This window comes from Streptopelia decaocto, assembly GCF_964273445.1.
Source record: "Streptopelia decaocto genome assembly, chromosome: Z".
Lineage (NCBI taxonomy): Eukaryota > Metazoa > Chordata > Aves > Columbiformes > Columbidae > Streptopelia > Streptopelia decaocto.
Genome location: NC_138657.1, coordinates 16,818,461 through 16,839,855, shown reverse-complemented (window position 1 = coordinate 16,839,855; position 21,395 = coordinate 16,818,461). Strand labels below are relative to the sequence as shown.

Sequence of the window (21,395 nt, the reverse complement as noted above, 5' to 3'; positions counted from 1 at the left end):
TTGGCTAGGGGATTGTACTTCAACTGCAACTTCTTGACGAGGCTTTTATTCAGAAATATTTTGCTTTTCAGTTTCTCATAATATTTGATACAATTGTAATCATGTTATAGTTTTCCTCAGGGTGCTGTTGTGGACTAATGGCAAGTGCAGCTGAAATTAAGGCAGTTCCCAGGCAGGACTACATGGAAAAACAAGCTAAAAAGTGTACAATCACACTGTGCTGCGTACCTCAAATTCTGATACGTTGCTGTCTTTCTGGAGGCTTCAGTTTACCTGCCTCACCATTTCCCTTGAAGATACTGATGGAAAAACATGGTAGATTGAACATTAATTCTGGGACTGTGAGAAGGGCCTCTGGGCCTCCCTGCTTACAGACATCCTTCCTTTCCCCAGAATAATCCTTAAAACGTTATGTGCACATACTGGAACCAATCAAGCACATTTTCCTTAAAGTAGAATCCCATTTAAGGCTGACGGGCACAAAGCTACTTGTTTTATGTGGCGAGGTAACTGCTCCTTTCCTCTGTTACCGTCTTACCCCTGTATCCATCCATGCACAATCTTAAACAGGAGAGGAAAAAAAGAGGCCCATGTCCCTCAGGGAACTGAAACCTGGCGTCAGGTAAAACAACAGCCAAACATTTGATTGTAGTTTGGCAGAGGTGTTCTTGCAGAAGCAACGTTATGTGGGAAGCAATGTAGCAGCAATATTTCAGTCACCCTTGGATGAAAATCAGACATGGGAATTATGTGCTTGATTAGATTAAAAAGGTACCATTTCAGATTACAAGTAATACATTACCTGAGGAGCCAAGTGCTAAAATGCCAGCACGTATTGTCACTGAACTGCATGTTCTCATGCCCCATATGAGGAAATGAATCGGCTCGAAGGCAAATCCATTAAAAGAGAACTGGAGCACAAAAATGCTCCAATACAAAAAGCCTCAAGTAGGCTCAAACATTGTAAATCCATTATTTACTCAGTGTGAGACCTCTCAGACAGTGATTACGGGATTGTATCCTGTAGTGTCATCTATCCATTATTTATCATTTTGGGCCCAGTTGCTATGGCCAAATTTAGTCTCTATGACAAAGTAATGTTTTGTACATCTGCAATCAAAGTAACCCCAGAAATTGTGCAGTGGTTGCAGTGTTGCTTAGGGGATCATGTCCCACACCTTGAAATAGATGGATGTTTTTCCAGAATGGTATGCACAGAACTGGGCTGTACCTAACACAAAGATGAACGTCTGAAAATCCCACCTCCTTAAAATGGCACCAGGAGCATGAACAGTGTTTCTGTGATTGACTCACACAATTAACACTTGCTATGAGTTTCTGTCAGGTCTGTTTATTCCAGTTCTGATGTGTAAATTTTCCTGACATTTTTTCCATCGTTGATCTCTCTGAATTGCTTTGGAAGAATCAAAGGGAACAAGAATAAGCTCTTTGTAATTACATCACGTAATTACTGGAATAGCATAGAGCTAGCATCAGCAATATTGCTCATCTCCTTAGAGAGTTAAAAGTAGTGATGAGGCTGGAAGGTCTGAAGTTCTGTTGAGTGAACATCATATCTGTCAAAAATGGACCTGCAGTCATTCAGATCTGAGCTTTCAGACAGAAACTAGATGGTGCTAGTGAAAAATTATCTTGGCTTCATAAAGCATTATTCTGTTTACCAGTACTAGCATTTTTCAACTTTTTTTGCCAAACTGATGCTTAATTTTTTTAAATCCTTGTAAGCCTTATGTCATCCTCTTTTAAAAATGTCACTTTACTCACTTGTCCAACAATTTCACTTTGCACATTAAAGTGTTCTGCATCCTATAAGTAAACACTACTTGACTCCCTTAGCACATTCAGATGCTAAAATGGCAGTAAATAAACTTTCATTGCCAGACCACAGCTATCTTGAGAGAAAGAGGACAGCCTCTGAGAAATTAGCACTGTGCCCACTACCATCAGCGACTATGAACACCGTAACACTGCTGTACAAAATAGTAACAGATTTAAAGGTTGCCACAGAACAATATTAAAATATCAGTCTTCAGCGTTCAAGGTCTAGCGCTAGAAGTCGTAACTAAAATATTGATTTAAATCTACCGGTTACCTTTTGGTAAGATAAGCTTTAAGAATGTCTTTTGAGATTTTTTTTGTTATTGTTCATTGTCAAGATTAGATTGTTGTTGAGCTATTTAAAGATTAGCTAAATGCTTCTATAGAAAAGTACAATTTAAAGGTGACCTTAAAAACCTGTTAAATAAATGTGAACTTATGCCTTTGTTATATATATTTTTAAGGTTTTGGAATTAAGGTCATTACAGATGTCTTTGTTTTGGGTCCTGCCCCATGTTGGATATACTAGCTGAGATGCATTTAATTTACTGCAGTATTTTGTTCAGCTGTCAGTTTAGCCTTAGTTTGACTCATAATAATATGGTGTTAAGCAAAGAACAATTTATTTTCCTTTCTTCTCTGATTCTGTAGAGATGCTGAGAAGTGACCAACTTTGTATCACGTAATTGCTGCTTCTGTAGAACATACAGCCTTCTAATTCATTAACATTATTAAGGTTTGGAGTTTTTGCATGTGTGAAATATATTGATTGCTATGACATTGACTAAAACATTGGTGGTGCCTGCAGGTTTTTGAATAGGTATGATTTTTAAACTGGGGAAGGCTATTGTGCAGAAGCTAACATGACTTTTATACATGATGCAGGAAGACTACAGTTTTTCCCCTAAAACTTTTAAGTAACAAAGGCCCCAGTCTGTTCTGCAAGGTAGTAAAAGCTGTTGTGAACTTCTGAGTGCTCTCAGTTTGGACTGTCTTCTCTCATGTCCAGCGTGCTCCACATTTTGCATTAGTAAGTGGTTCTCTTCCTGTAATATAAGTGTACTGCAAAGTCTGCAAAACTTCAGGCATTAGCTGTTGTACAACAAGAGACCAAATGCTTTTGACTAGAGGGAAAGGTAAGAGAAGAATTGCTGACAAATTGTGCTGCAGCCTCTTTAGCGGAATAAATATGTTACTTGTTTATAATTCTGTAAGAAAATAAATGCAACTCTTGACTTGTCATTTCTTTATTTCCAGTAACAAGGAATACGTGAAGAGTAAGACTTAAGAGACGCAATCATGGTTAACGAAGAGCACTTTCTGCACTCCTGATTTAAGAAGGAGGAACTTGCTGAGCCTAATAGACAAAGAGTAATAATCAACTGAACTTATTCTAAGAAGTGTCAGGATCTTTGAACCACAGAAAGGATTGATGGACTTGGAAAAAAATCACATTAAACATTCCACACTCTGCTATAATCTGCTGTTGCTTGCTGAACTGTGAAGAACTGTGTATTCAGGCTGCTTTCTACTATATTGCAAATCACCTCTTTTGGACTTGAGAGTGATTATTTTCTTACCAGCTCTCTAGTGGTTTTATTTGCATGCATTCTGTAACTATGCACAAGCAAAATCTCTTATATGCTTTATCTATTTAAAAATAAGCACAGTGATGCACAAAATTAATTAAATTTGTTTTGACCCTTCAGTTCTAATCACTTAGGTCCCCATCAGTGGAAAATGAATTGGTGTCATACAAGGGTTAGGGTAAAACTGTGCACATACTGTATGAAAATGAGCCTCTAAAGATATTTTTACTGTTGGTGAAAAGGAAAAAATGTTATTTATAAAAAGGCCTTATGTTGTGTATATATGTTGTCTTTGAATTATTTTTGATTTTAGTTTATTTCTTGTAAAAGAGGAAATATATAATTTATTTAGTAAATGCTACTGTAAACTATAGTGTTATTGATGAATAAAATATTTTATTCTCATTACTATGATAGCAGTCAACCTGCTTTTGATCTGACAAGGACTTACTGTTCTGGTATTTATTTGCCTTCATGAGATGGTCTCGAGAGGGATGTCAAGAGATAGGACAACCACTTTGTAACATGTCGTCTGTCTTTATCTCCTACCACCTTTGTAATGAAAAGTGCAATCTTGAAATTAGAGTAAAAGAGGCAAAGAAACATACTCAGCAGGCATTGCTTCATAAAGGCATTTCACGTTTTTCAGTATGGGAAATCATTTTAAGATAACTGTGGAAAACTGTTCTGGTTTCCTTAATTTCCCTAGCAGCAGAGAGATAATCTCAAACACCAGTGACCATCAATCCAGGATTCCATGCTTCAGTGCCCGGGTGTATTTAAAAGCCACACAGCTGTCACTTTGAAAGTTTATGGATGTTACTGGAAATAACATTTCTTCTACAAGTAAGCATAGCAAACCTGCTTTAATTCCTAGAATTATGCTTTGTACCTCTGAAATTTTTTTCATTTAAGGTTTTGTTGTGTTTTTTATTTTTTTTACTTTAATGGAATCCTATAACCCTGACGAGGAGCGTATTATTCCTTAATTATGTACAGAATAGAGAAATGGAAAGGTTATTTTTTTTTCCTCTTAGTATGTCGAGTCTCTGGCTTAATTTAGAGCTCGTGTCTTGCAATAACCTCTTTTCTGGGCTTTAAAATTAGATTGCTTAATCTCAGCACGATAATTCTTCTACAGCATTCCCCTTGGAAATGCACAAAAGCAATCCATGTGCCCTGTGAGCAAAAACATTTTGTACGTTTATGTGAAGTGTCTGCTCCTTCATGCACAGTACATAGCGTATTTACAGTGTGTCTCTGCACAAAGTAGGTTCTTCTGATTAGCCTTATTTGGGGAAAACCATGAAATGTATTAATTTAAGCACCAGGTTAACCTTCGTAAATCACATACATGTTACTTTTTTCCCAATAACCTAGTAGACCATAGTGTCTGAATGATTAGTCCTTAGGAAGACTCCAGAGGACACACAACTCAACTGCAACAATCCTGTCCAACACCAGAATGCCTACAGAAAATGATTCAGAGATTGAACAATCCTTTGTGTACAATCCCTTTTACGTGGTAATTCCTAAATTAAAGCAGTCATCTAACACTTGCAAAAGGAAATCTTCTATAGTTTACGGAGCCTACTGGGAAGACCTCCCGCAAAACGTGCACTAGCAAGTTTGGTTTTGTGGTTGTGGTGGGGTTGGGTTTTGTGGTTGTGGTGGGGTTGGGTTTTGTGTGTGTGTGGTTTGGGTTGGTGGGGTTGGTTTGTGGTTTTTTGGTTTGTTGTTTTTTTGGTGGTGTTGGTTGGTTGGTTTGTTGTTGTTGTTTTGGGGGGTGTTTGTGTTTTCTATGGTTTGTTTGTTTGTTTGGGGCTTTGTTGTGGTTGGTTGGTTTTGGTTTTTTGTTTTTGTGACTACATGGTTCCACTGAGAGGGAAGAGGGATTAAACAATGTTAATGATCAACAACTTGGAACCCATTTCTTTCTCTAAGACATGAAATGGTATAAAGCTTCAAACATCTAATAGTACAGAAGCTTGTAAGGATGTTTATGTCTCATGCCTAAGTATTTCATTTCTCTTCACCTTGCACTGGTAGCACTTTGATGAAAATGTAATGACTATTAAACAGATCTATAAATCTGATGCAGCAGTGCATGTCAGGTAAAAATAAAATATATACAGAAGGTACAATCAACATGCTGGGGTATTGAAGTAATGTGCTTGTCCATTTCTACAGGTCTAAACAGATGGAACTCACCACAGGGAGGAAAATTTGAAGAATTAGGTCACAGATGTGGGCTATCTATGTGCAGTGGTATCTGAATACTCTGTCCCTGCAACCTGGCCGGAGGGGAAAAACACAGGCTGATGCCTGCTTAGAGAAAGGTTGGTAATAACTCCAACTTTGTAGATCTGACCCTGTGACTTAATCATATGGTATTCAGAAGGGTGAGTTTTGCCTTTGGTGGTACATGGAATAGCTATCCTCAGTTAAAAAAACAAAACAAAACACCATGATCAAACTTCATGTCCTTGTACTAGAATTCAGTGGTTTGAAAATACTTACACCTGTCTGAGATCTGTTCTCTTGTTGACTTTGCTTATATTTCAGGCAATTTAATTTCATATAACTTAGTGCTATTTTCGCAAACCTTGAATGATACACAGTGATTAAAAAGTAATCAACAGTGCAGTGCACCTGTTCTTTGTTAGAAGCCGCTTGCTGACCCATTTCCAGTGGTGCATTCATTTGCTTGCAAGAGGAGAGATGGCAGCTCCTTCCAGACCAAAGGTGCAAGGCCTGACCCTGCAGCTATTTTTGCATCTGGAACTGCTTCACAGTTATTTTACATGAGCTTAAAAAGATACTGATACCAAAGTGCTCTGGTATGAGCATTAATGTAAGGGACAAGGATCAAGATGAAAAATACCAAGAAACCATTGCTAAAATTGCTAATACCTAACTCAGGCCCTTTTTTAAGTTGAGTGAATGATCCTCGCTGGTAGTAATGTCCTGTGAAGTTCATGAACTTTGACATTGTTGACCATTTTTTAAAAGATTTTGAGAGATTGCTAATACCAGAGAAAATATTTAATCTACACTGATTAATTTATTTGTCATTAACTCAGAAACAAGAGAGAAACAAACATTTCCTATTGAAAGTCGCATATGACCTTGGATGATTAAAGAAAAGTCTGTGGAACCACCTGGACAATACCAGAAAATATCATCTGACATTCTTTTTATAGAATGGCAAGGTATCTTTTATTAGATCAAATGCCACATAAAAGAACAGGCATTCCCCTGTTCTTCCAGCTGCTTTCCTCTCTCCCCATCAGGGTATGAAAAAGGAATGGTTTGCTTTATTAACGTATTCTGCAGTCTGGTAAGTTATTTCTCTCTACAGGCCATACCTCAGTATGTAGAACACCGACCATTATAAGTAAAAAAAAATGTAACTAGTTTCTTCCATAAGTTATAGAATGTGGGCTGGTCTTTAAGGAACTAGAGAGTATCTTGTATGGGCTGGAAATAAAAAAGACTTCCCTCAGAAAATGCAACAAGAACACAGACAAGAACAAGCTCTGAGGGAGGATACTGGTAACCAAAACCCGCACAGGACTCTGCTGGAAAGAGACAAGAGGCTAACTAAGATAGATAATATGGTTTGGTACAGAGAACTCTTAACTACAACAGATGAAGTCTTACTTGAAATGTCCACAATTGACTTGAATTGTCTGGGCTTATGCCCCTTGTTTGGTGGAAAAGAATTTCAGCTTAAAAAAAAAAAAAAAAACAACAGAAATTATGGTGAGAAACCTGACTATTTATTACCTAAAGCATTACAAGCTGCCAGCTGCTTACTTGAGTGAGAGGTTTAGAAATGTAAAAACAAAACACAATAATCAGTAATAAGTTTCTTAATAGTTGTATGCTCTACATATTTATTTTTTTTACTTGCAGCTGTTGGATCTTGCAGTTCTGTCCTATGGAAGGATCTAAAATCAATTTCTCTGTGTTCCCACTGAAATATTTTTTTAATAATTTTTCTCATCAGAACTATTTTTTATCTGTCATGTCCCTGACAAGCCTATTTTATTTTTTTGGTTTAAGTAACAAAAAACAACAGCAACAACAACAACACCCAAAAAAACCCAAAACAAAAAACCAAACCAAACAAAAACAAAACAAAACAAAAAACCCTCTCTATTACTTCCTAGGTCTGGAAAAGCTGCAAATACTGTACTTTGAAAATTTGCCAATTACAGGAAGCAGATTCTTACCATACAGCTTAGGAAATTACTTGTGATTTCAAAGCAGAGGTTAATGATGCCTGCTTAGAGAAAGGCAGGGAATAACTCCAAATTTGTAGATCTGACCCTGTGACTCAATCATATGGCATTCAGAGGGCAAGTTTTGCCTTTGATGATAGCCTGTAATAGTTGTCCTTAGTTTTAAAACCAAAACCAAACGACTTCATACCCTTGTACTAGAATTGAACGGTTTGAAAATACTTCGACCTATCTCAAGGTCTGTTCCCTTGTTGACATTGCTTATTTAATTTCACGTAACTCACTGCTATTTTCCCAAACCCTGAACACTACACAGTGATAAAAGAGTAACAAGTTGTGCATTCCACAACACACTTCCTAACTATTTTGTAGCTCAGGCTGCTGTCAGCATCTGTGGTGTGTAGGAACTGTGCCTGTATGTTATAATCACTAGTCCTTGCAAGGTAGAAATAAATAGCAACTTTGCTTTGCCCTGCCTGGACTTGGTTTGGTTTGTTTTGCAGTGGTGAAGGGTGGCGGGTAGTGTTGCTTGTAATTTCTGCTTTTCCAAGGTCCAGCTCCTTGTAAATCTACCCAGCAAGGCTGCTTTGCCTGAACAGATACCTGCAGAAATTCACCCATGAGCAATTATTCCTGGGTCTGAGAACAGCAGCTGAGGTGAAGGTGCCCGCCAGGAGCAGCCATGTTACCAAGTGACCGTCGCAGCTACTTACCGTTACACCACCAGCCAGATTCCACATCCCCAAGTTCTCCTATGTACGAAAAAAAACACCAAAAACCAACCAAACCTCTTAACAGTGCAAGAGGAGCCGGCACCTCCAAGGACACTCTCCCCCTCTACCGGGCTGGGGGTGCAGTGCCGCCTCCGGCAACGGGCGCGTCCTGGAGAAAGACCGTAACCGACGGCGCCGCAGCGATGTGGTCTCAGTAGCAAAAGACACTGTAGTTCAGTGTGGCTGTGCTGCGGCTGAAGCCACCAGAGGCAGGGGAACTGGAAACACAAGCAAACAAACAAATGATAAACACACAACACGAGGTATCCTGCTTCTCTCCCCCGGCGCGCCCTGGGCTGTGCGGCAGCACCGCCGCGCCGTACTGCGGGTGCTGCGCCCGGCCCGGCTGCCCGTCCCCGCTGGTGACACCCGGCTGCGCCCGGGTCACCGCCTCGGACACGCTCCCACAAGCGACAGGCCCGGTGCCCACAGCCCCTCCGCAGGCGCGGCGCCCCCAGCACCACAGCGCCGGTCGCCTGACCCGCCCCGCCTGCGCGTCCCGGCTCCGGCCCGCAGAGCGCCCAACCGCCCGGGACGGGCTGCTCCGCGCCCCGCCTCCCCGAGCCCGACCCCGGGCCCCGCCGTGACAGGGGCGCTGGGCGGTAGTGCCAGGCCGGGCCAGCGGCCACCCCGCTCCCCGCACCGGGCGCCGGTTCTCCAGCCCCGGCCCGGCCCGGCGCTGCTCCCCGCGGCGCCGGCGGAGGGCGGTAGCGGCCGCAGCCGTTCTCGTCCGCCGCCGTCTCGGCGGGCTGGCTCCTCCCCTGCCGCTTCCGTAGCGGGCAGCGGCGCCATGTGGAGGCCGGGGGCGGCCGGCGCGGTGATCGCTGCGCGGCGGGCGGCGGCGGCGCGGCGGCAGAGCGGAGGCCCGGGGGGCGCCCCACTGTCAGGGGCAGCCGCCGCCGGCCGCGGCCGGACGGTGAGAGTGGGGCGGGGGCAGCGAGGCGCGGCCTGCGCCGCCGGCAGGAAGGAGCTGCGGGCGGGGAGGGAAGGGCGGCAGGCGGGGTTTCCTCAGCCGGCCACGGGCCCCTAGTCGCCCCCGCCGGGCTCGCGGCCGGGGCGGCAGCCACAGTCCCCGCCGGGCTCTCCGCGGGGCGGGTCAGCGGGGCCCTGCCTCTCCGGCGGGGGAAGGCCGCTCGCTCCCTGCCGCGCCAGCCCGTGCGAGCGGCGCTGAGGCGGGCGGGCCGGAGTCCTGCGAGGGCGGAGCGGCGCCCGGCAGCAGCTGCCCGCGGCGGGCGAGCCTCGGCCTGCGCCCGCGGGAAGGCGCCGGAGGGCCGGGCCGGTGGTCTGGCGGATTCGCGGCCCTTGCAGGTGCAGCCGGGGCTGCCCAGCGGGGAGCTCGGCCTCTGCTGCTCTCCGGAGCTGTTGGCTGGTTTGCTGCCCTTCTCCCGTGGCAGGAGGGGCGTGCTGGCCAGCCTTAGCGCCCGGTTTGGTATGCGGAGGAGGGATAGCAGCCGTGTGCCAGCACCGTGTTGGCAGTCTCGAGTCATAAATTGAGCGTGAGCACAGGGATGGAGTCACAGCTTCTCAAGCTGTCCGGAATCTCAATGGATTTATGCCGCTACAGCTTTTGATCCTAAATGTGTATTAAATAAATGCTAAAGGTTGCGGTGAAAAACATGTAGACATCAATGTGTACTTCGTCAGCCAAATCATTGCGATGTTACAAGGAGTTTGCTGTTGTCTGTCCTTCATGTCTGTGTGATGGCTTTGACCTAACAGACGAGTTCATCTGTAATGCCTGAGGACAGACATCAAACCATATGGAGAGAGATGTGTTTGTGTTTTGCTCTCATGTGCACTTGAAGAGGGGCTGTCATAGTTCCTTCTGAAACGTTATTTGTTTTTCAGCTCTGTTACTTTTTAAAACCTTGTATAAGTACACAGAAAGCAATCAAGCATGCTATCTTGCCATTCATCCAAAAATATATGCCTTAATAGCCCAGGTTAAGAAGGAAATGGCAAGCACGCTATCTTTCTTTCTTGGTGAGCTTCTGCTAGTGCGTTAGACTAGGCAGTCAACATTATCCATGTTGATGGATTGCTTCCCCTCAAAGGGGTTGCCCATTTTGATCCCTTGTATTGTATTGCCAGTATGTTGATACAGCTCTTCTGTAATTTTGATTTGTTTTTAAAAGCTTATTTTAAACAGAAGAAAAACAAGAAATGAAACAGCTTGTTCTACAGAAGAGATGTGGAATGTGAAGTGTGATGCTAGCTCTTAGCTTTTGTAAGGAGGATTCGGGATTTCTGTCTGTTTCAGTTGAGTATATTCATGGCTTCTAACAGAGGGACAAAAGTTATTGGTAATGAAGTGTCTGAGTAGCTGATACTTGTGAAAATCTTGGCCTAAGCCAGTTGTCTGAAGTTGCTCAGTAGTTCTGTGGTAGAGCGATAGAAAAGAAAATAGTTCTTCTCTTTCCTAGTTCCTTGTTGTATAAATAAAGTTATTTTATTTTCCACTTGTATCAGAAGAAAATATTATAGATTGCCTCAATCATCCAAGGACTAAAGCTGCATAATTGTTTCCATATTAGCTCTGTAACATAGAATATGAATATTTGTGGGGGGGAAAGGTCTTCAAGGATCTATTGACTTTGTGTGGCAAATATGTAATTTATAGTTCTTTGTGTTTTGACTTTTCCATTTTCCTTAGGCTTACTTTCAACAGCAATTACAATATGCTGCAGCGGTGAAGAGCAACACTGTTCAGTTCATGAATTTAAGAAATGCAGGAACTCTGAACGATACAAGGTAAATTTTATTTTGAGATATTCATATGAAAATATTGTCTCTGTATTTTATGATAATCTCTAGACACGATAAGACTGTCAAATTAATGTAATGCTGATGTGATGATGTAAAGGAAAAGGATGATTTTAGCAAAAAGCAGTTTGGGTTAATTTGGGAAGTCACTTAGGTAGTTATTCCGGTACCTAAGCATAGGTGTCTAGCACCATTTCACTTGTCAGGGTGCATGAAGTTTCTGCCTGGTGCTGGGAGGATGTGACACAGTACCTGTTAGAGACTTCTCCCCTTCTGATGCTGGAATTGGAGGCCCAGTCAAGGATTGTGCAGATTTCTAAAATGGCTCTTACCATGAAGTCTGTGAACTGCACCCTGAGCCAGGGCACAAATCCTGCCTAATCCTAAGGCCTTCTATTCTCCCTCCGTGTTCTGTATAATCAACTGGAAGATACTGAGTCATAGTTCATAGTGACTGCTGTATTGCCATGCCAATTGGCAAAAACTGAAATGATCTTACCAAATTGTCTGTTGCTAAAGATACCCACCTATACGCTTGGTTAAAAGTTTACACTGACATGGATGGTAAAACTTACGTGATTTAATTACGTTTGGTTAATTAAACCGATCTAGGCCTTGTTCCCACAAACTTTTCTACTTACTAAAGAGGGTAACAGAAGCAGTCTCGCAAGTGCTGTAAACCTTACATAATGGCTACAAGGGTGCTTTGACACTTTCTGAAGAACAAGGTTATTGTATGTATTAGTTTATAAGCACCCTTTAAATAACGCTTAATTACCAGGCTGGTAATACCAGTTGAGGAGTCAAATGCTGTACATAGACATGGCACATGATTCTGATGTTTGTAACCTGCTTATAGCTACAGTGAGTTTCTTGGAGTCAAATGACATACGCTTCTAAACAGGAGATACTTGTATCTGTTTGTAGAGTTCAGAACTACATAATTCATGCACACTGTGCTTTTATGAAAATGCCTTATTTTGGAGTTGAACTCTCTCCTCTTAGCACACAGGGGTCAGTATATGTATGGAAAGCAGTACATATTCCTCAGTTAGAGATCTCCACTACCAAAATTTCAAAATTCTACCTCAGTTTATAATGTGGATTGTTACATTAGCTAAAGAAAAATGGGTGCTTGTTTTGTATGAGTTTTTCACGGTTACTGTTTCCTTCACGGTGATGGTCTTGGTATGTTTTTATTATAGGGAAAATACTCTCTTCCATGTTTTTCCTCCTAATTATGGGTCTGTATGTCATGTATAGCTCTTTAGATGAGACCACTTACGAAAAACTGGCTGAAGAAACACTGGACTCCTTGGCAGATTTCTTTGAGGACCTAACAGATAAGCCTTTTACACCAGAAGATTATGACGTTTCTTTAGGGGTATGTTTTAAGAATTCTGTTACCACTGTAATTATTCTAGATTTTTTTTCCTTTGAAGGAGAATTTTAAATTATTCACCTTAATGCCAACACTTAAAACACAATGAGTTTTTACAGCTTTTTTATTCAAATATGCCTGTTTATGCTGACTGCAGCAACTATTCTAGTAAAAAGTAACACGTGCTGTCGTATGCTTTGAGCATTTAAAATGTTTAGAGAAAGATATGATAAAGAAAAATAAATGAGCACAAGAGGAGACAGAAACTAATTTCTAATTTCATAGAATAATTTTGGTTGGAAGAGACCCTTAAGATCATTGAGTCTAATCATAACCTAACCTAACTCTGGCACTAAAACATGTCCCTAAGAACCTCACCTATGCATCTTTTAAACACCTCCAGGGATGGTGACTGCACCACTTCCCTGGGCAGCCTGTTCCAATGCCTGACAACCCTTTCTGTGAAGAAATGTTTCCCAGTATCCCATCTGAACCTTCCCTGGCACAACTAGAGGCCATTTCCCCTTGTCCTGTCACTTGCTACTTGGGAGAAGAGACCAACACCCTCCATTCTACAACCTCCTTTCGGGTAGTTGCAGACAGCGATAAGGTCTCCCCTCAGCCTCCTTTTCTCCAGGCTAAACAGCCCCAGTTCCCTCAGCCGCTCCTCATCAGACTTGTGCTCCAGACCCCTCACCAGCTTCATTGCCCTTCTCTGAACTCTCTTCAACACCTCTGTGTCTTTCCTGTTGAGGGGCCCAAAACTGAACACAGGATTCAAGGTGGGGCCTCACCAGTGCTGAGTACAGGGAAATGATCACTTCTCTAGTCCAGCTGGCCACACTATTCCTGATACAAGCCAGGATACTGTTGGCCTTTTTGGCTACCTGGGCACATTGCTGGCTCATGTTCAGCTGGCTGTCAGTCAACACCTCCAGATCCCTTTCTGTCAGGCAACTTTCCAGACACTCTTCCCTGAGCCTGTAGCGCTGCTTGGGGTTCTTGTGAGCCAAGTGCAGGACCTGGCACTTGGCCCTGTTGAAGCTCACACAATTGGCCTCAGCCCAACGATCCAGCTGGTCCAGATCCCTCTGTAGGGCCTTCCTACCCTCCAGCAGATCAACACTCCCACCCAACTTGTCATCTGCAAACTTACTGAGGGTGCACTCAATCCCTTCATCCAGATCATTGATAAAGAGATTAAACAGAACTGGCCCCAATACTGAGCCCTGGGAACACCACTCGTGACCGGCCACCGACTGGATTTGGCTCCATTCACCACAACTCTTTGGGCCTGGCTCTCCAGCCAGTTCTTTATCCATCATAAAGCACATCCATCCAGGCCACGAGCTGCCAGCTTCTCCAGCAGAATGCTGCGGGATACAGTGTCAAAGACTTTACTGAAGTCTAAGTGCACAACATCCACAGCCTTTCCATCATCCACTGCACGAATCACCTTGTCGTAGAAGGAGATCAGGTTGGTCAAGCAGGACCTGCCTTTCATAAACCCATGCTGACTGGGCCTGATTGCTTGGTTGTCTCGTATGTGCTGTGTGATGGTGCTCAGCATGATCTGCTCCATGACCTTCCCCGGCACCAAGGTCAGGGCTGTAACTTTCCAGGTCATCCTTCTGACCCTTTTTGTAGATAAGTGACACATTCACCAACTTCCAGTCAACTGGGACCTCTCAGGTTAGCCAGCACTGCTGATAAATAACTGAAAGTGACTTAGTGATCACCTCCAGCAGCTCCCTCAGTACCCCTGGGTGGATCCCTGACATCTCTGACATCAGCAGTCACTTCCCTCCTGGTGGCTACCAGGATAGACCCATGTGTCATAGTACATGTACATCACATGCACCTGGTAGAGGAGTTTCTTTGATTGCCCTGAATACTGAGAAGCGGTGTTTGCCTTGACCAGGTAGGGTACGTTTGTCCTGGCTTTATTGATGACTCAGCCTGTGGTGGAGAGAAGCCACAAGAGGATGCAATGTTTGGATAGGTGGTTGCAAAAGCGGCACCAGGGCATACATGGGGAGAAGGCAACTGTCACAGGAGACAGTGTGGGAGTGCTAGTCCGATAATTTCAGCCTTCAGCCACGCAAATTTGTTTACAGGAGTCACAGACTCTGATTAAAAATGTCAGTTTTATTTGTATAGGGAATTTATTAGTTTTATATACAATTCCTGATGTGGTTTGTATGTCACAGCCCTCTGCATGACTTGGAAGAAAATGCAGTTTTGCTGCACGCTGCTGTCTGTAGCACGGGTCTCTCACTATGGCATTTTTTGAGGTTACGTAACTGCTGCTCCCTCTTCATGCCTTACCACAAGGAGGTTGCTTTCTGCTAACCCTGTCAGTTAAGCTCTTATGCTCAGGAACACTGAAGCAGATGGTTTGGGTTGCACTGTGGAGGAAAAAACAAACCAAACCAAACCAAACCAAACCCTAACTGAAACCCAGTAGTTTTCAAACTTGCTTCTGTGTAACTTTGCCACTGTAATGTTCATTCTTTATTTCTTATAGCTAGGCTAGAAAATAACATATTGTTAGTAGGATTCTGTTGTTGCCCCTAGCAAATACTATTTGTTGCTTTAATTAAGTATGTGATTAATATTATAGCTAGTTGTTTTTTTTCTGAAAATAAAATAATTGTTTAACTGTTACCATTCAATATATTTTAGCATATCAGCACTTATCAGCTTAATTTAAAGATTTTAGGACAAAAATTAGGAGAAAGTTTATAATTTACTTCTTTAACAGACACTTCATGATGTGAAGGTGGTGAGTCAACTGATGCCAGAATTTTATCTCCAGCCACTGTAGAGTGGATTGTATTTTACATTGATTCACAGTGAAGCTCAGGAAGAATTATTTTTACACCCATCTTAATTCTTACCAGTAGTCATTTTTCGCATAGACAGTATGATGTCATACTATCTTGTCATTTTTCTTTTAAGAGCAAAATGTTCAACAGTCCCAAGTTTACTCGAGTTAATTCCAAACGAACAAGGCTGATGCCATCGCAGGCCACAAGGTGGCAAACGTGGTAAAGGTGTCTTATGCCAGTGAATTGTTATGAACTAGGTTTCTTTGTGCAATTTGTCTTCTTGTCCAGGAATAAAAAATATCTTTTGAAGAATATTCGTGTTAGTATGAGCTAACAGCATTCATCCACAGTACAAAACACATACAGTAGTATTTCTTAAAATATGGTAAAAATATCTTGCATTTAAAGTTCTTAAAAAGTTGTATTTTGTAGTATTTCAGAGGCCTTGCAAAATGTATGGGAAAATGTTTTAAACACAGCATTAGAAATTAACCTTTTAATTTGCAATGACAGAAGAACAATACTCTCCAACAGCTGACACACAATATAAGCAATAGTGTAATTTTTTGTTAACTCTTTAAGACCCTATTTACTTACAGTGTTTCTGTAGCGTACAGCAGAACATCATGCTGAATACTTAATATGGGACTGAAGAGCATGCAGAAAGAGAGTGAAGCCTTTATATCGCTGTTCCAACATAATCACCCTAACATGCTCTTTGAGCTTTATTCTAATATAGGGCATGAAGTATTTGAGAAACACTAAATACGACTAAGCTATTACCTGAATCATCAGGCTGTATTCTGTAGAGATATCATTTTTAATTAGCATAATTCAGATCATCTTCAGGTTAACTCTAGTCCAGGTAGTGCTGTTCTTTTACAGTTACAACAAATATTTTGCAGAGTTACATCTGCTTTTCAGTTGCACCGGTGCAAATGTCAGAGACATGTGAATCACGTTGTCAGTAAGAAATGTGAGTAAGGAAGAGAAAATAAATGCGCATTAGGATAATGGTCTAAAGCTGGCATAACTAAAACAAGCCAGACCTCACAGAGTTGAGAAGTGGAACATTTTTGAGGTATGATTCAGGATCTAGGCACTTCATCAGAATTATTGGAGAAAGTATTGTGTTTATTCACCGGGAAATTGTTACAGTTACTTAAGAAAAACTAGGTAAAATTGCATGGCTCAAAAATCTAGCAATGACACATAAAGCTTCTTGACTTCAAGCCACACCAGTCCTGCATTATTCATTAATAGAAAAAAAATGTTATTGGATGATGTTTTAGTCATTGCAAAATAAACCAGCAGTCCTTTCAAGATGACAGGTCAAAGCTCAAGAGCATTATTGAAGTAGTGCCATTGTGAGTGGTGCAAACAAACTAAAACTCTGACCAGAAGGTTTAAAGTCTAGATCAGACTTGAAGATATGTAGGTTGTCCTATTCCAAGCAATAGTTGTTTGGGAAATAGCTGGGAATATGATACAGATGTGTAAGTTTCTGTTTATTTACTGCAGATGATGTAATTCTTGTCAAGTAACAGGATGCAAATTTTTAATTTCTCTCATTTTCTTTGTGTTTTAAGAGTGGAGTTCTAACAGTTAAATTAGGTGGAGACATGGGAACATATGTAATCAATAAGCAAACACCAAACCGGCAGATTTGGCTGTCCTCACCCACTAGGTAGGTTATGTGTAAGTTATGTAATGTCTACAGGCTGGGTGGAAATGTACATCCCCCTTTTTATAGCACAGCATGGACTATGTAAAATCCTTTTCATAAGCAACCTTTTTCCTTGGTATATTCTCAGAACACGATATAATCTAGATGTTCAATAATAATTTCTTACAGAGGTTTGAGACACAGTGCAGTGTACTGACATACCTAAATTAATCCAGGAAACATGTAATACAGAATTTTCATACACTGTTTCGATCCAAAGCCGCTGTCTACAGGAATATAGTCTACTCATAGGAAAAATAAACAGCCATTATTGAAAAAATAACCAGAGTTTCTGTTGGAAACAGAGTGATGATGCTGTTATGATCTAAACCTCTCTTTGTATTTAAACAGGGTGGCTCCTTCCCGTCCAGGCTTGTGGGATTTCCTGCTTTATATGTTTATGTGCTCTCGCACTGGTTGTTTTTGTCAAGCATCTGCACTTTATGGGAGCCTTGGCTAGCTGTTCCCTCTGCCTTCTCTAATGCTGTGCTTTGGCCCATTCCAGGTTTCCTGGTTGGTTTCAGCAGAGAGTGCAATCAGGAGGGAAAATGTTGTAGCTGTCTCCCCCAAAAAATTGTATTCTCTGCCACTACCCCAGTGAAAAAAACAGAGGGAGCTGGTCCGCGGTGCTGGTGGAGGAGCCAGCTAGCTGGAACGCGTGAGCGCTGCCAGTAACCAGGCAGGCGTACCTCCTGAACAGCCTGCAGAAAGAATGCATTCATTGCGAAACTGGGAATGGTTTTGCAGCAGTACACTTCTGTAGTCGGGTTTGTATGAGGGAAAAAAAAAAGGCACAATGGAATTTAAGATTTTAAGAGAGACAATTTTAATAGACGTAAAATTTAACTAAAGAAAATTATAACCTTGCCTTAGTGTTCTTCTGTACTGGCTGGTGCACAGCATGCTATGTTAGTAATTTTTTTCTACTAACTCCTTTCCTATACCAGAATCATTTTACTAATTAAGTAACTTACTTAATAGGTACATGACTTGCTAAGGCACAGGCCTAGCAAGGTAACAAACCTTTTTGTTTAGACAGATGAAGGGTTTGTGTTCAGAATTTGTTCATTCCGTGTGTTTTGCAACAAGAATAATTTCTGAACCTTGATTTTGCTTAAGATGACTATGATATTTTTCTGTCACTGACACAAAGATTTCATCTATATATGAAACCCCAAATTTAGGGAATTTGTAGCTGTTTGGAGCCTACCCTAGTTGAGCTAAGATATACATGCTCCAGAATATGGCATTCGTGAAATAATGTTAAGCTTTTCGTTTTGATTGCTCCAGTAGTGAAAAAAAATACACAAAGATATAAACTTGAAAATTCTCGTACGGTCTTTTTCATCATCTGTGATGCAAAATGGTTCACCTACAAACATTAAGTTTTGTGATTCTTTAACTGGTATAATGGAAAACAGTGGTATTTCCTGAAATATGACACTACATGTTCACTTCCTAGCTTCTGACAGCAAGTACACTATGATTTGGAGTAGCGTCCAGTGAAAGAGGCAAATGTTACTGCCAGTGATCGCTTGAATGTTATATTTTGGAAATTCATACAGTACATGTAGAATCTGGAGTCTTAACAAACACCTCCCAAGGGAGACAAATTCTTAAGATGTGAGAGACATTTTCTTGAAATTTTTTTACTTTGTGTTTTGCAGTCATGTATCTATACACCAAAGTTTACCTCAGCTTGTGTTTGTAAAGCTTTACTTACTTGACAATTTAAAAAAACGGAGTGAGAGGATGGGTGCAACCTGCCAGCAGTGTGATTGCAGTAACTTCATGTAGCTCTTTTGAATGAAAAGACTTTTCAGCCTTACATGGCATCTCTTAATAATACTTCAATATGATACTTTAATTCTTCTCTTATTGTTTAAACATGTATGCAGACTTTCCATGGGAAATGTATTAAGTCTGTCTGTATTTAACTTTGTAGGCAGTTGATAGAACTCACAAGATGCTTACTTAAATTATTGATTTAAATGAAAAAAACATATTTGTACAGCATTTTGGAGATTCAGAGAACTATGGTGGTGTTCCATATGCTAAGCATATTGCTGATATTTGCTATGTAATGTTTTAAAACAGTTAAAATAACTAAAGCATTTCTTTTCTGTGTCGGTGTTGATTAAATGGCCTGTCTTAGCCTGGTTTCATGAATGGCTGCATCCCATTCTGACATTCCCTAGGTGCAGGACAGCATAAACATACGCTTGCTGCAAAGACAAAGAGGTGAGAAATGCGTAGTAAAGTAACTGGAGCACATAATCTCCATTCCAAATAACTACAAATTCACACACAGCAAGTGAGATTTCAGTGGAAGTGACTCTAATTTGTGTTTGCATTTGTAGTTTCTGGTAGTTTGGTTAGTGGTTGGAAAGTTCTTCATTTGAATATTGCAAGTAATTCAGATATTCAAGGTTCAGATCAGTGTTTATGTTTGTAGAGAACCTGCAGATAGTTCTTGTGTATACATAGCATAGTCTGTTTTCTAGCAGGCCTTGTATGTGGATTGTCTGAGTTCCAAGGCATTTTGCCCTATGAGTTCGAGGGTAAGACTGATGGTTTGTGTGTTTATCCCAGACGGTTATTTCATTCCTTTCTCTTTTCTTAGTTTCTCTAGCTGACATTGGCAGTAGTGAGCACCTTTCAGTCATGCTCCTGTTTCAGATGTGGAGAACTGAGTGGATAGAAAGGTCTGGAATTGAACCCGAGTGTTCAAGTTTCTTTCTTGATCCTTAATTTAGACCTGAAAAAACAAGCCAACAACTATATGATAGAACAGAGGAAAAAGGCGTTTTAAATATAAATATCCCACATGCCAATATATTGGGATTCAGCTGGTAATTCTTTTATTTCATCTAAAGAGAAAGTGACAGTGGTGATCTGTGTCCTGCTGTGCTTAGAATATCTGCATCTGACTGCTACGAGAACTAATCAATAGCATTAATTCAGCATTATACAAATATCCCTTGTAATATGCATGCGCAAGGAAATTATGTGGGTAAGGGAAGAAATTGGGTAAATCAGTGCCAAAAGCAAGAAGGGAAGGAGCTTGTGTCTGCTGGGAGTGACTGATGTATCTTGTCACCTTTCAGATATATCTGTTAGATGGCTCAGCAGTTCCTGGCAGATCTGGCCTTTTCTGCTCCACTTCCTGGGACTGCCCACCCATCCTTCTCCATGATAACTTGTTTCATTTTCCTGGGCACTCTCTGGGGTAATACATGCTTCCAGCAGCTCCCCATGAATACTTACACAGTGTGTGTTTTGTTTTCTAGTGGGCCCAAGCGCTATGACTGGACTGGACGGAATTGGGTATATTCTCATGACAGAGTATCCCTTCATGAACTTCTCTCAAAAGAATTTTCAACAGCGTTAAAAACGAAATTGGATTTGTCCTGCTTAATATATTCTGGGAAAGAAGATACTTGATGATATTCTACCTCATGAAAGTTTAAAGACTTGAACCGCAAGCCAAGCCCTTCGTTGGTTTCTGAAGTACCTGAGCTTAATTCTGTTGTTGTTTTTCATGACATCACTATGTTGTGCAACAAAAATGAAAATAATATATTTTTCTCTAGTGCTCAGTCTTTGGGTTTCTGTGTCACTGCTTGCATCTGTGTCCATGCAGTACGGGTGGTTGAGGTCTCCCTTCCTGTCACTGCATTTCTTACTTTCTTACTGCAGAAGTAAGTCTGAATTCTTAGTCTCTGTAGTCTCATTTAGATGTAAGGATTGACGCAGCTGGTGACTTCTGATGAGCACACACAACTTCTTTTGGTGAAGCTTTCACCCAAAAAAAGAAACGCCTGCAAACTGCATTGACATAAGTTGTGGTACTGGGAATGCACTGCATTAAAATTTGTGACTCTTTTGAGTGAATAACACATGACAGTCAAATTGAACACATCATAAATTAAATTACTGTGGCAAGTAGAAACTTCTCATTTTGTGTAATGCATGTAGTAAAAGTTTTTCTCTAAGTATTGCAGAACTTGCACTTTTCTCCAAATTGTAAATTCTACTTTCTTTCACGTGAGGATTTTTTTTGAGCTAAATTTTAAAATACTTAGAAGTCTGTGTGATTGGAAGCATCTTATGGAAGTGGAAAGGCTCGTAAGTGATGTTTAAGCTGTGCAGCAGTATCTGCAAACACTTCATTCTTTTACTGTGAAGTTCTCTTTCTGTTACCTTTATTTCTTCAAAAAGTAAAATAAATAATTTATTGACCTTT

The 21,395-nt window shown here is 41.3% G+C and overlaps 2 protein-coding genes across 6 annotated transcripts in view; both read left to right on the top strand.

The window, feature by feature from the left end:
• Nucleotides 1–3,833, top strand: part of PIP5K1B (phosphatidylinositol-4-phosphate 5-kinase type 1 beta) — a 121,225-nt gene extending 117,392 nt beyond the window's left edge. For all 5 annotated transcript variants that reach the window (XM_082074248.1, XM_082074250.1, XM_082074249.1 and 2 more), the window contains one exon: nucleotides 3,097–3,833. In XM_082074248.1, the coding sequence (XP_081930374.1) occupies nucleotides 3,097–3,099 (3 nt within the window). In that variant the 3' untranslated portion in view covers nucleotides 3,100–3,833. The remainder of the gene's footprint in view (nucleotides 1–3,096) is intronic.
• Nucleotides 3,834–9,204: 5,371 nt separating this feature from the next.
• On the top strand, nucleotides 9,205–21,395 carry FXN (frataxin). Its single transcript, XM_082074255.1, has 5 exons — nucleotides 9,205–9,364; nucleotides 11,102–11,199; nucleotides 12,475–12,595; nucleotides 17,013–17,110; nucleotides 20,440–21,395. Exons 1-5 carry the CDS (start codon nucleotides 9,239–9,241, stop codon nucleotides 20,591–20,593), a joined length of 597 nt encoding a protein of 198 aa, XP_081930381.1. The 5' UTR covers nucleotides 9,205–9,238; the 3' UTR covers nucleotides 20,594–21,395.

Excerpts from the sequence above, each read along its gene's own strand:
- FXN (XM_082074255.1), top strand. The coding sequence starts at position 9,239 with ATGTGGAGGCCGGGGGCGGCCGGCGCGGTGATCGCTGCGCGGCGGGCG. Across the intron at positions 9,365-11,101 it reads CCGCCGGCCGCGGCCGGACG|GCTTACTTTCAACAGCAATT; the intron begins GTGAGAGTGGGG and ends CATTTTCCTTAG. Across the intron at positions 12,596-17,012 it reads ATTATGACGTTTCTTTAGGG|AGTGGAGTTCTAACAGTTAA; the intron begins GTATGTTTTAAG and ends TTGTGTTTTAAG.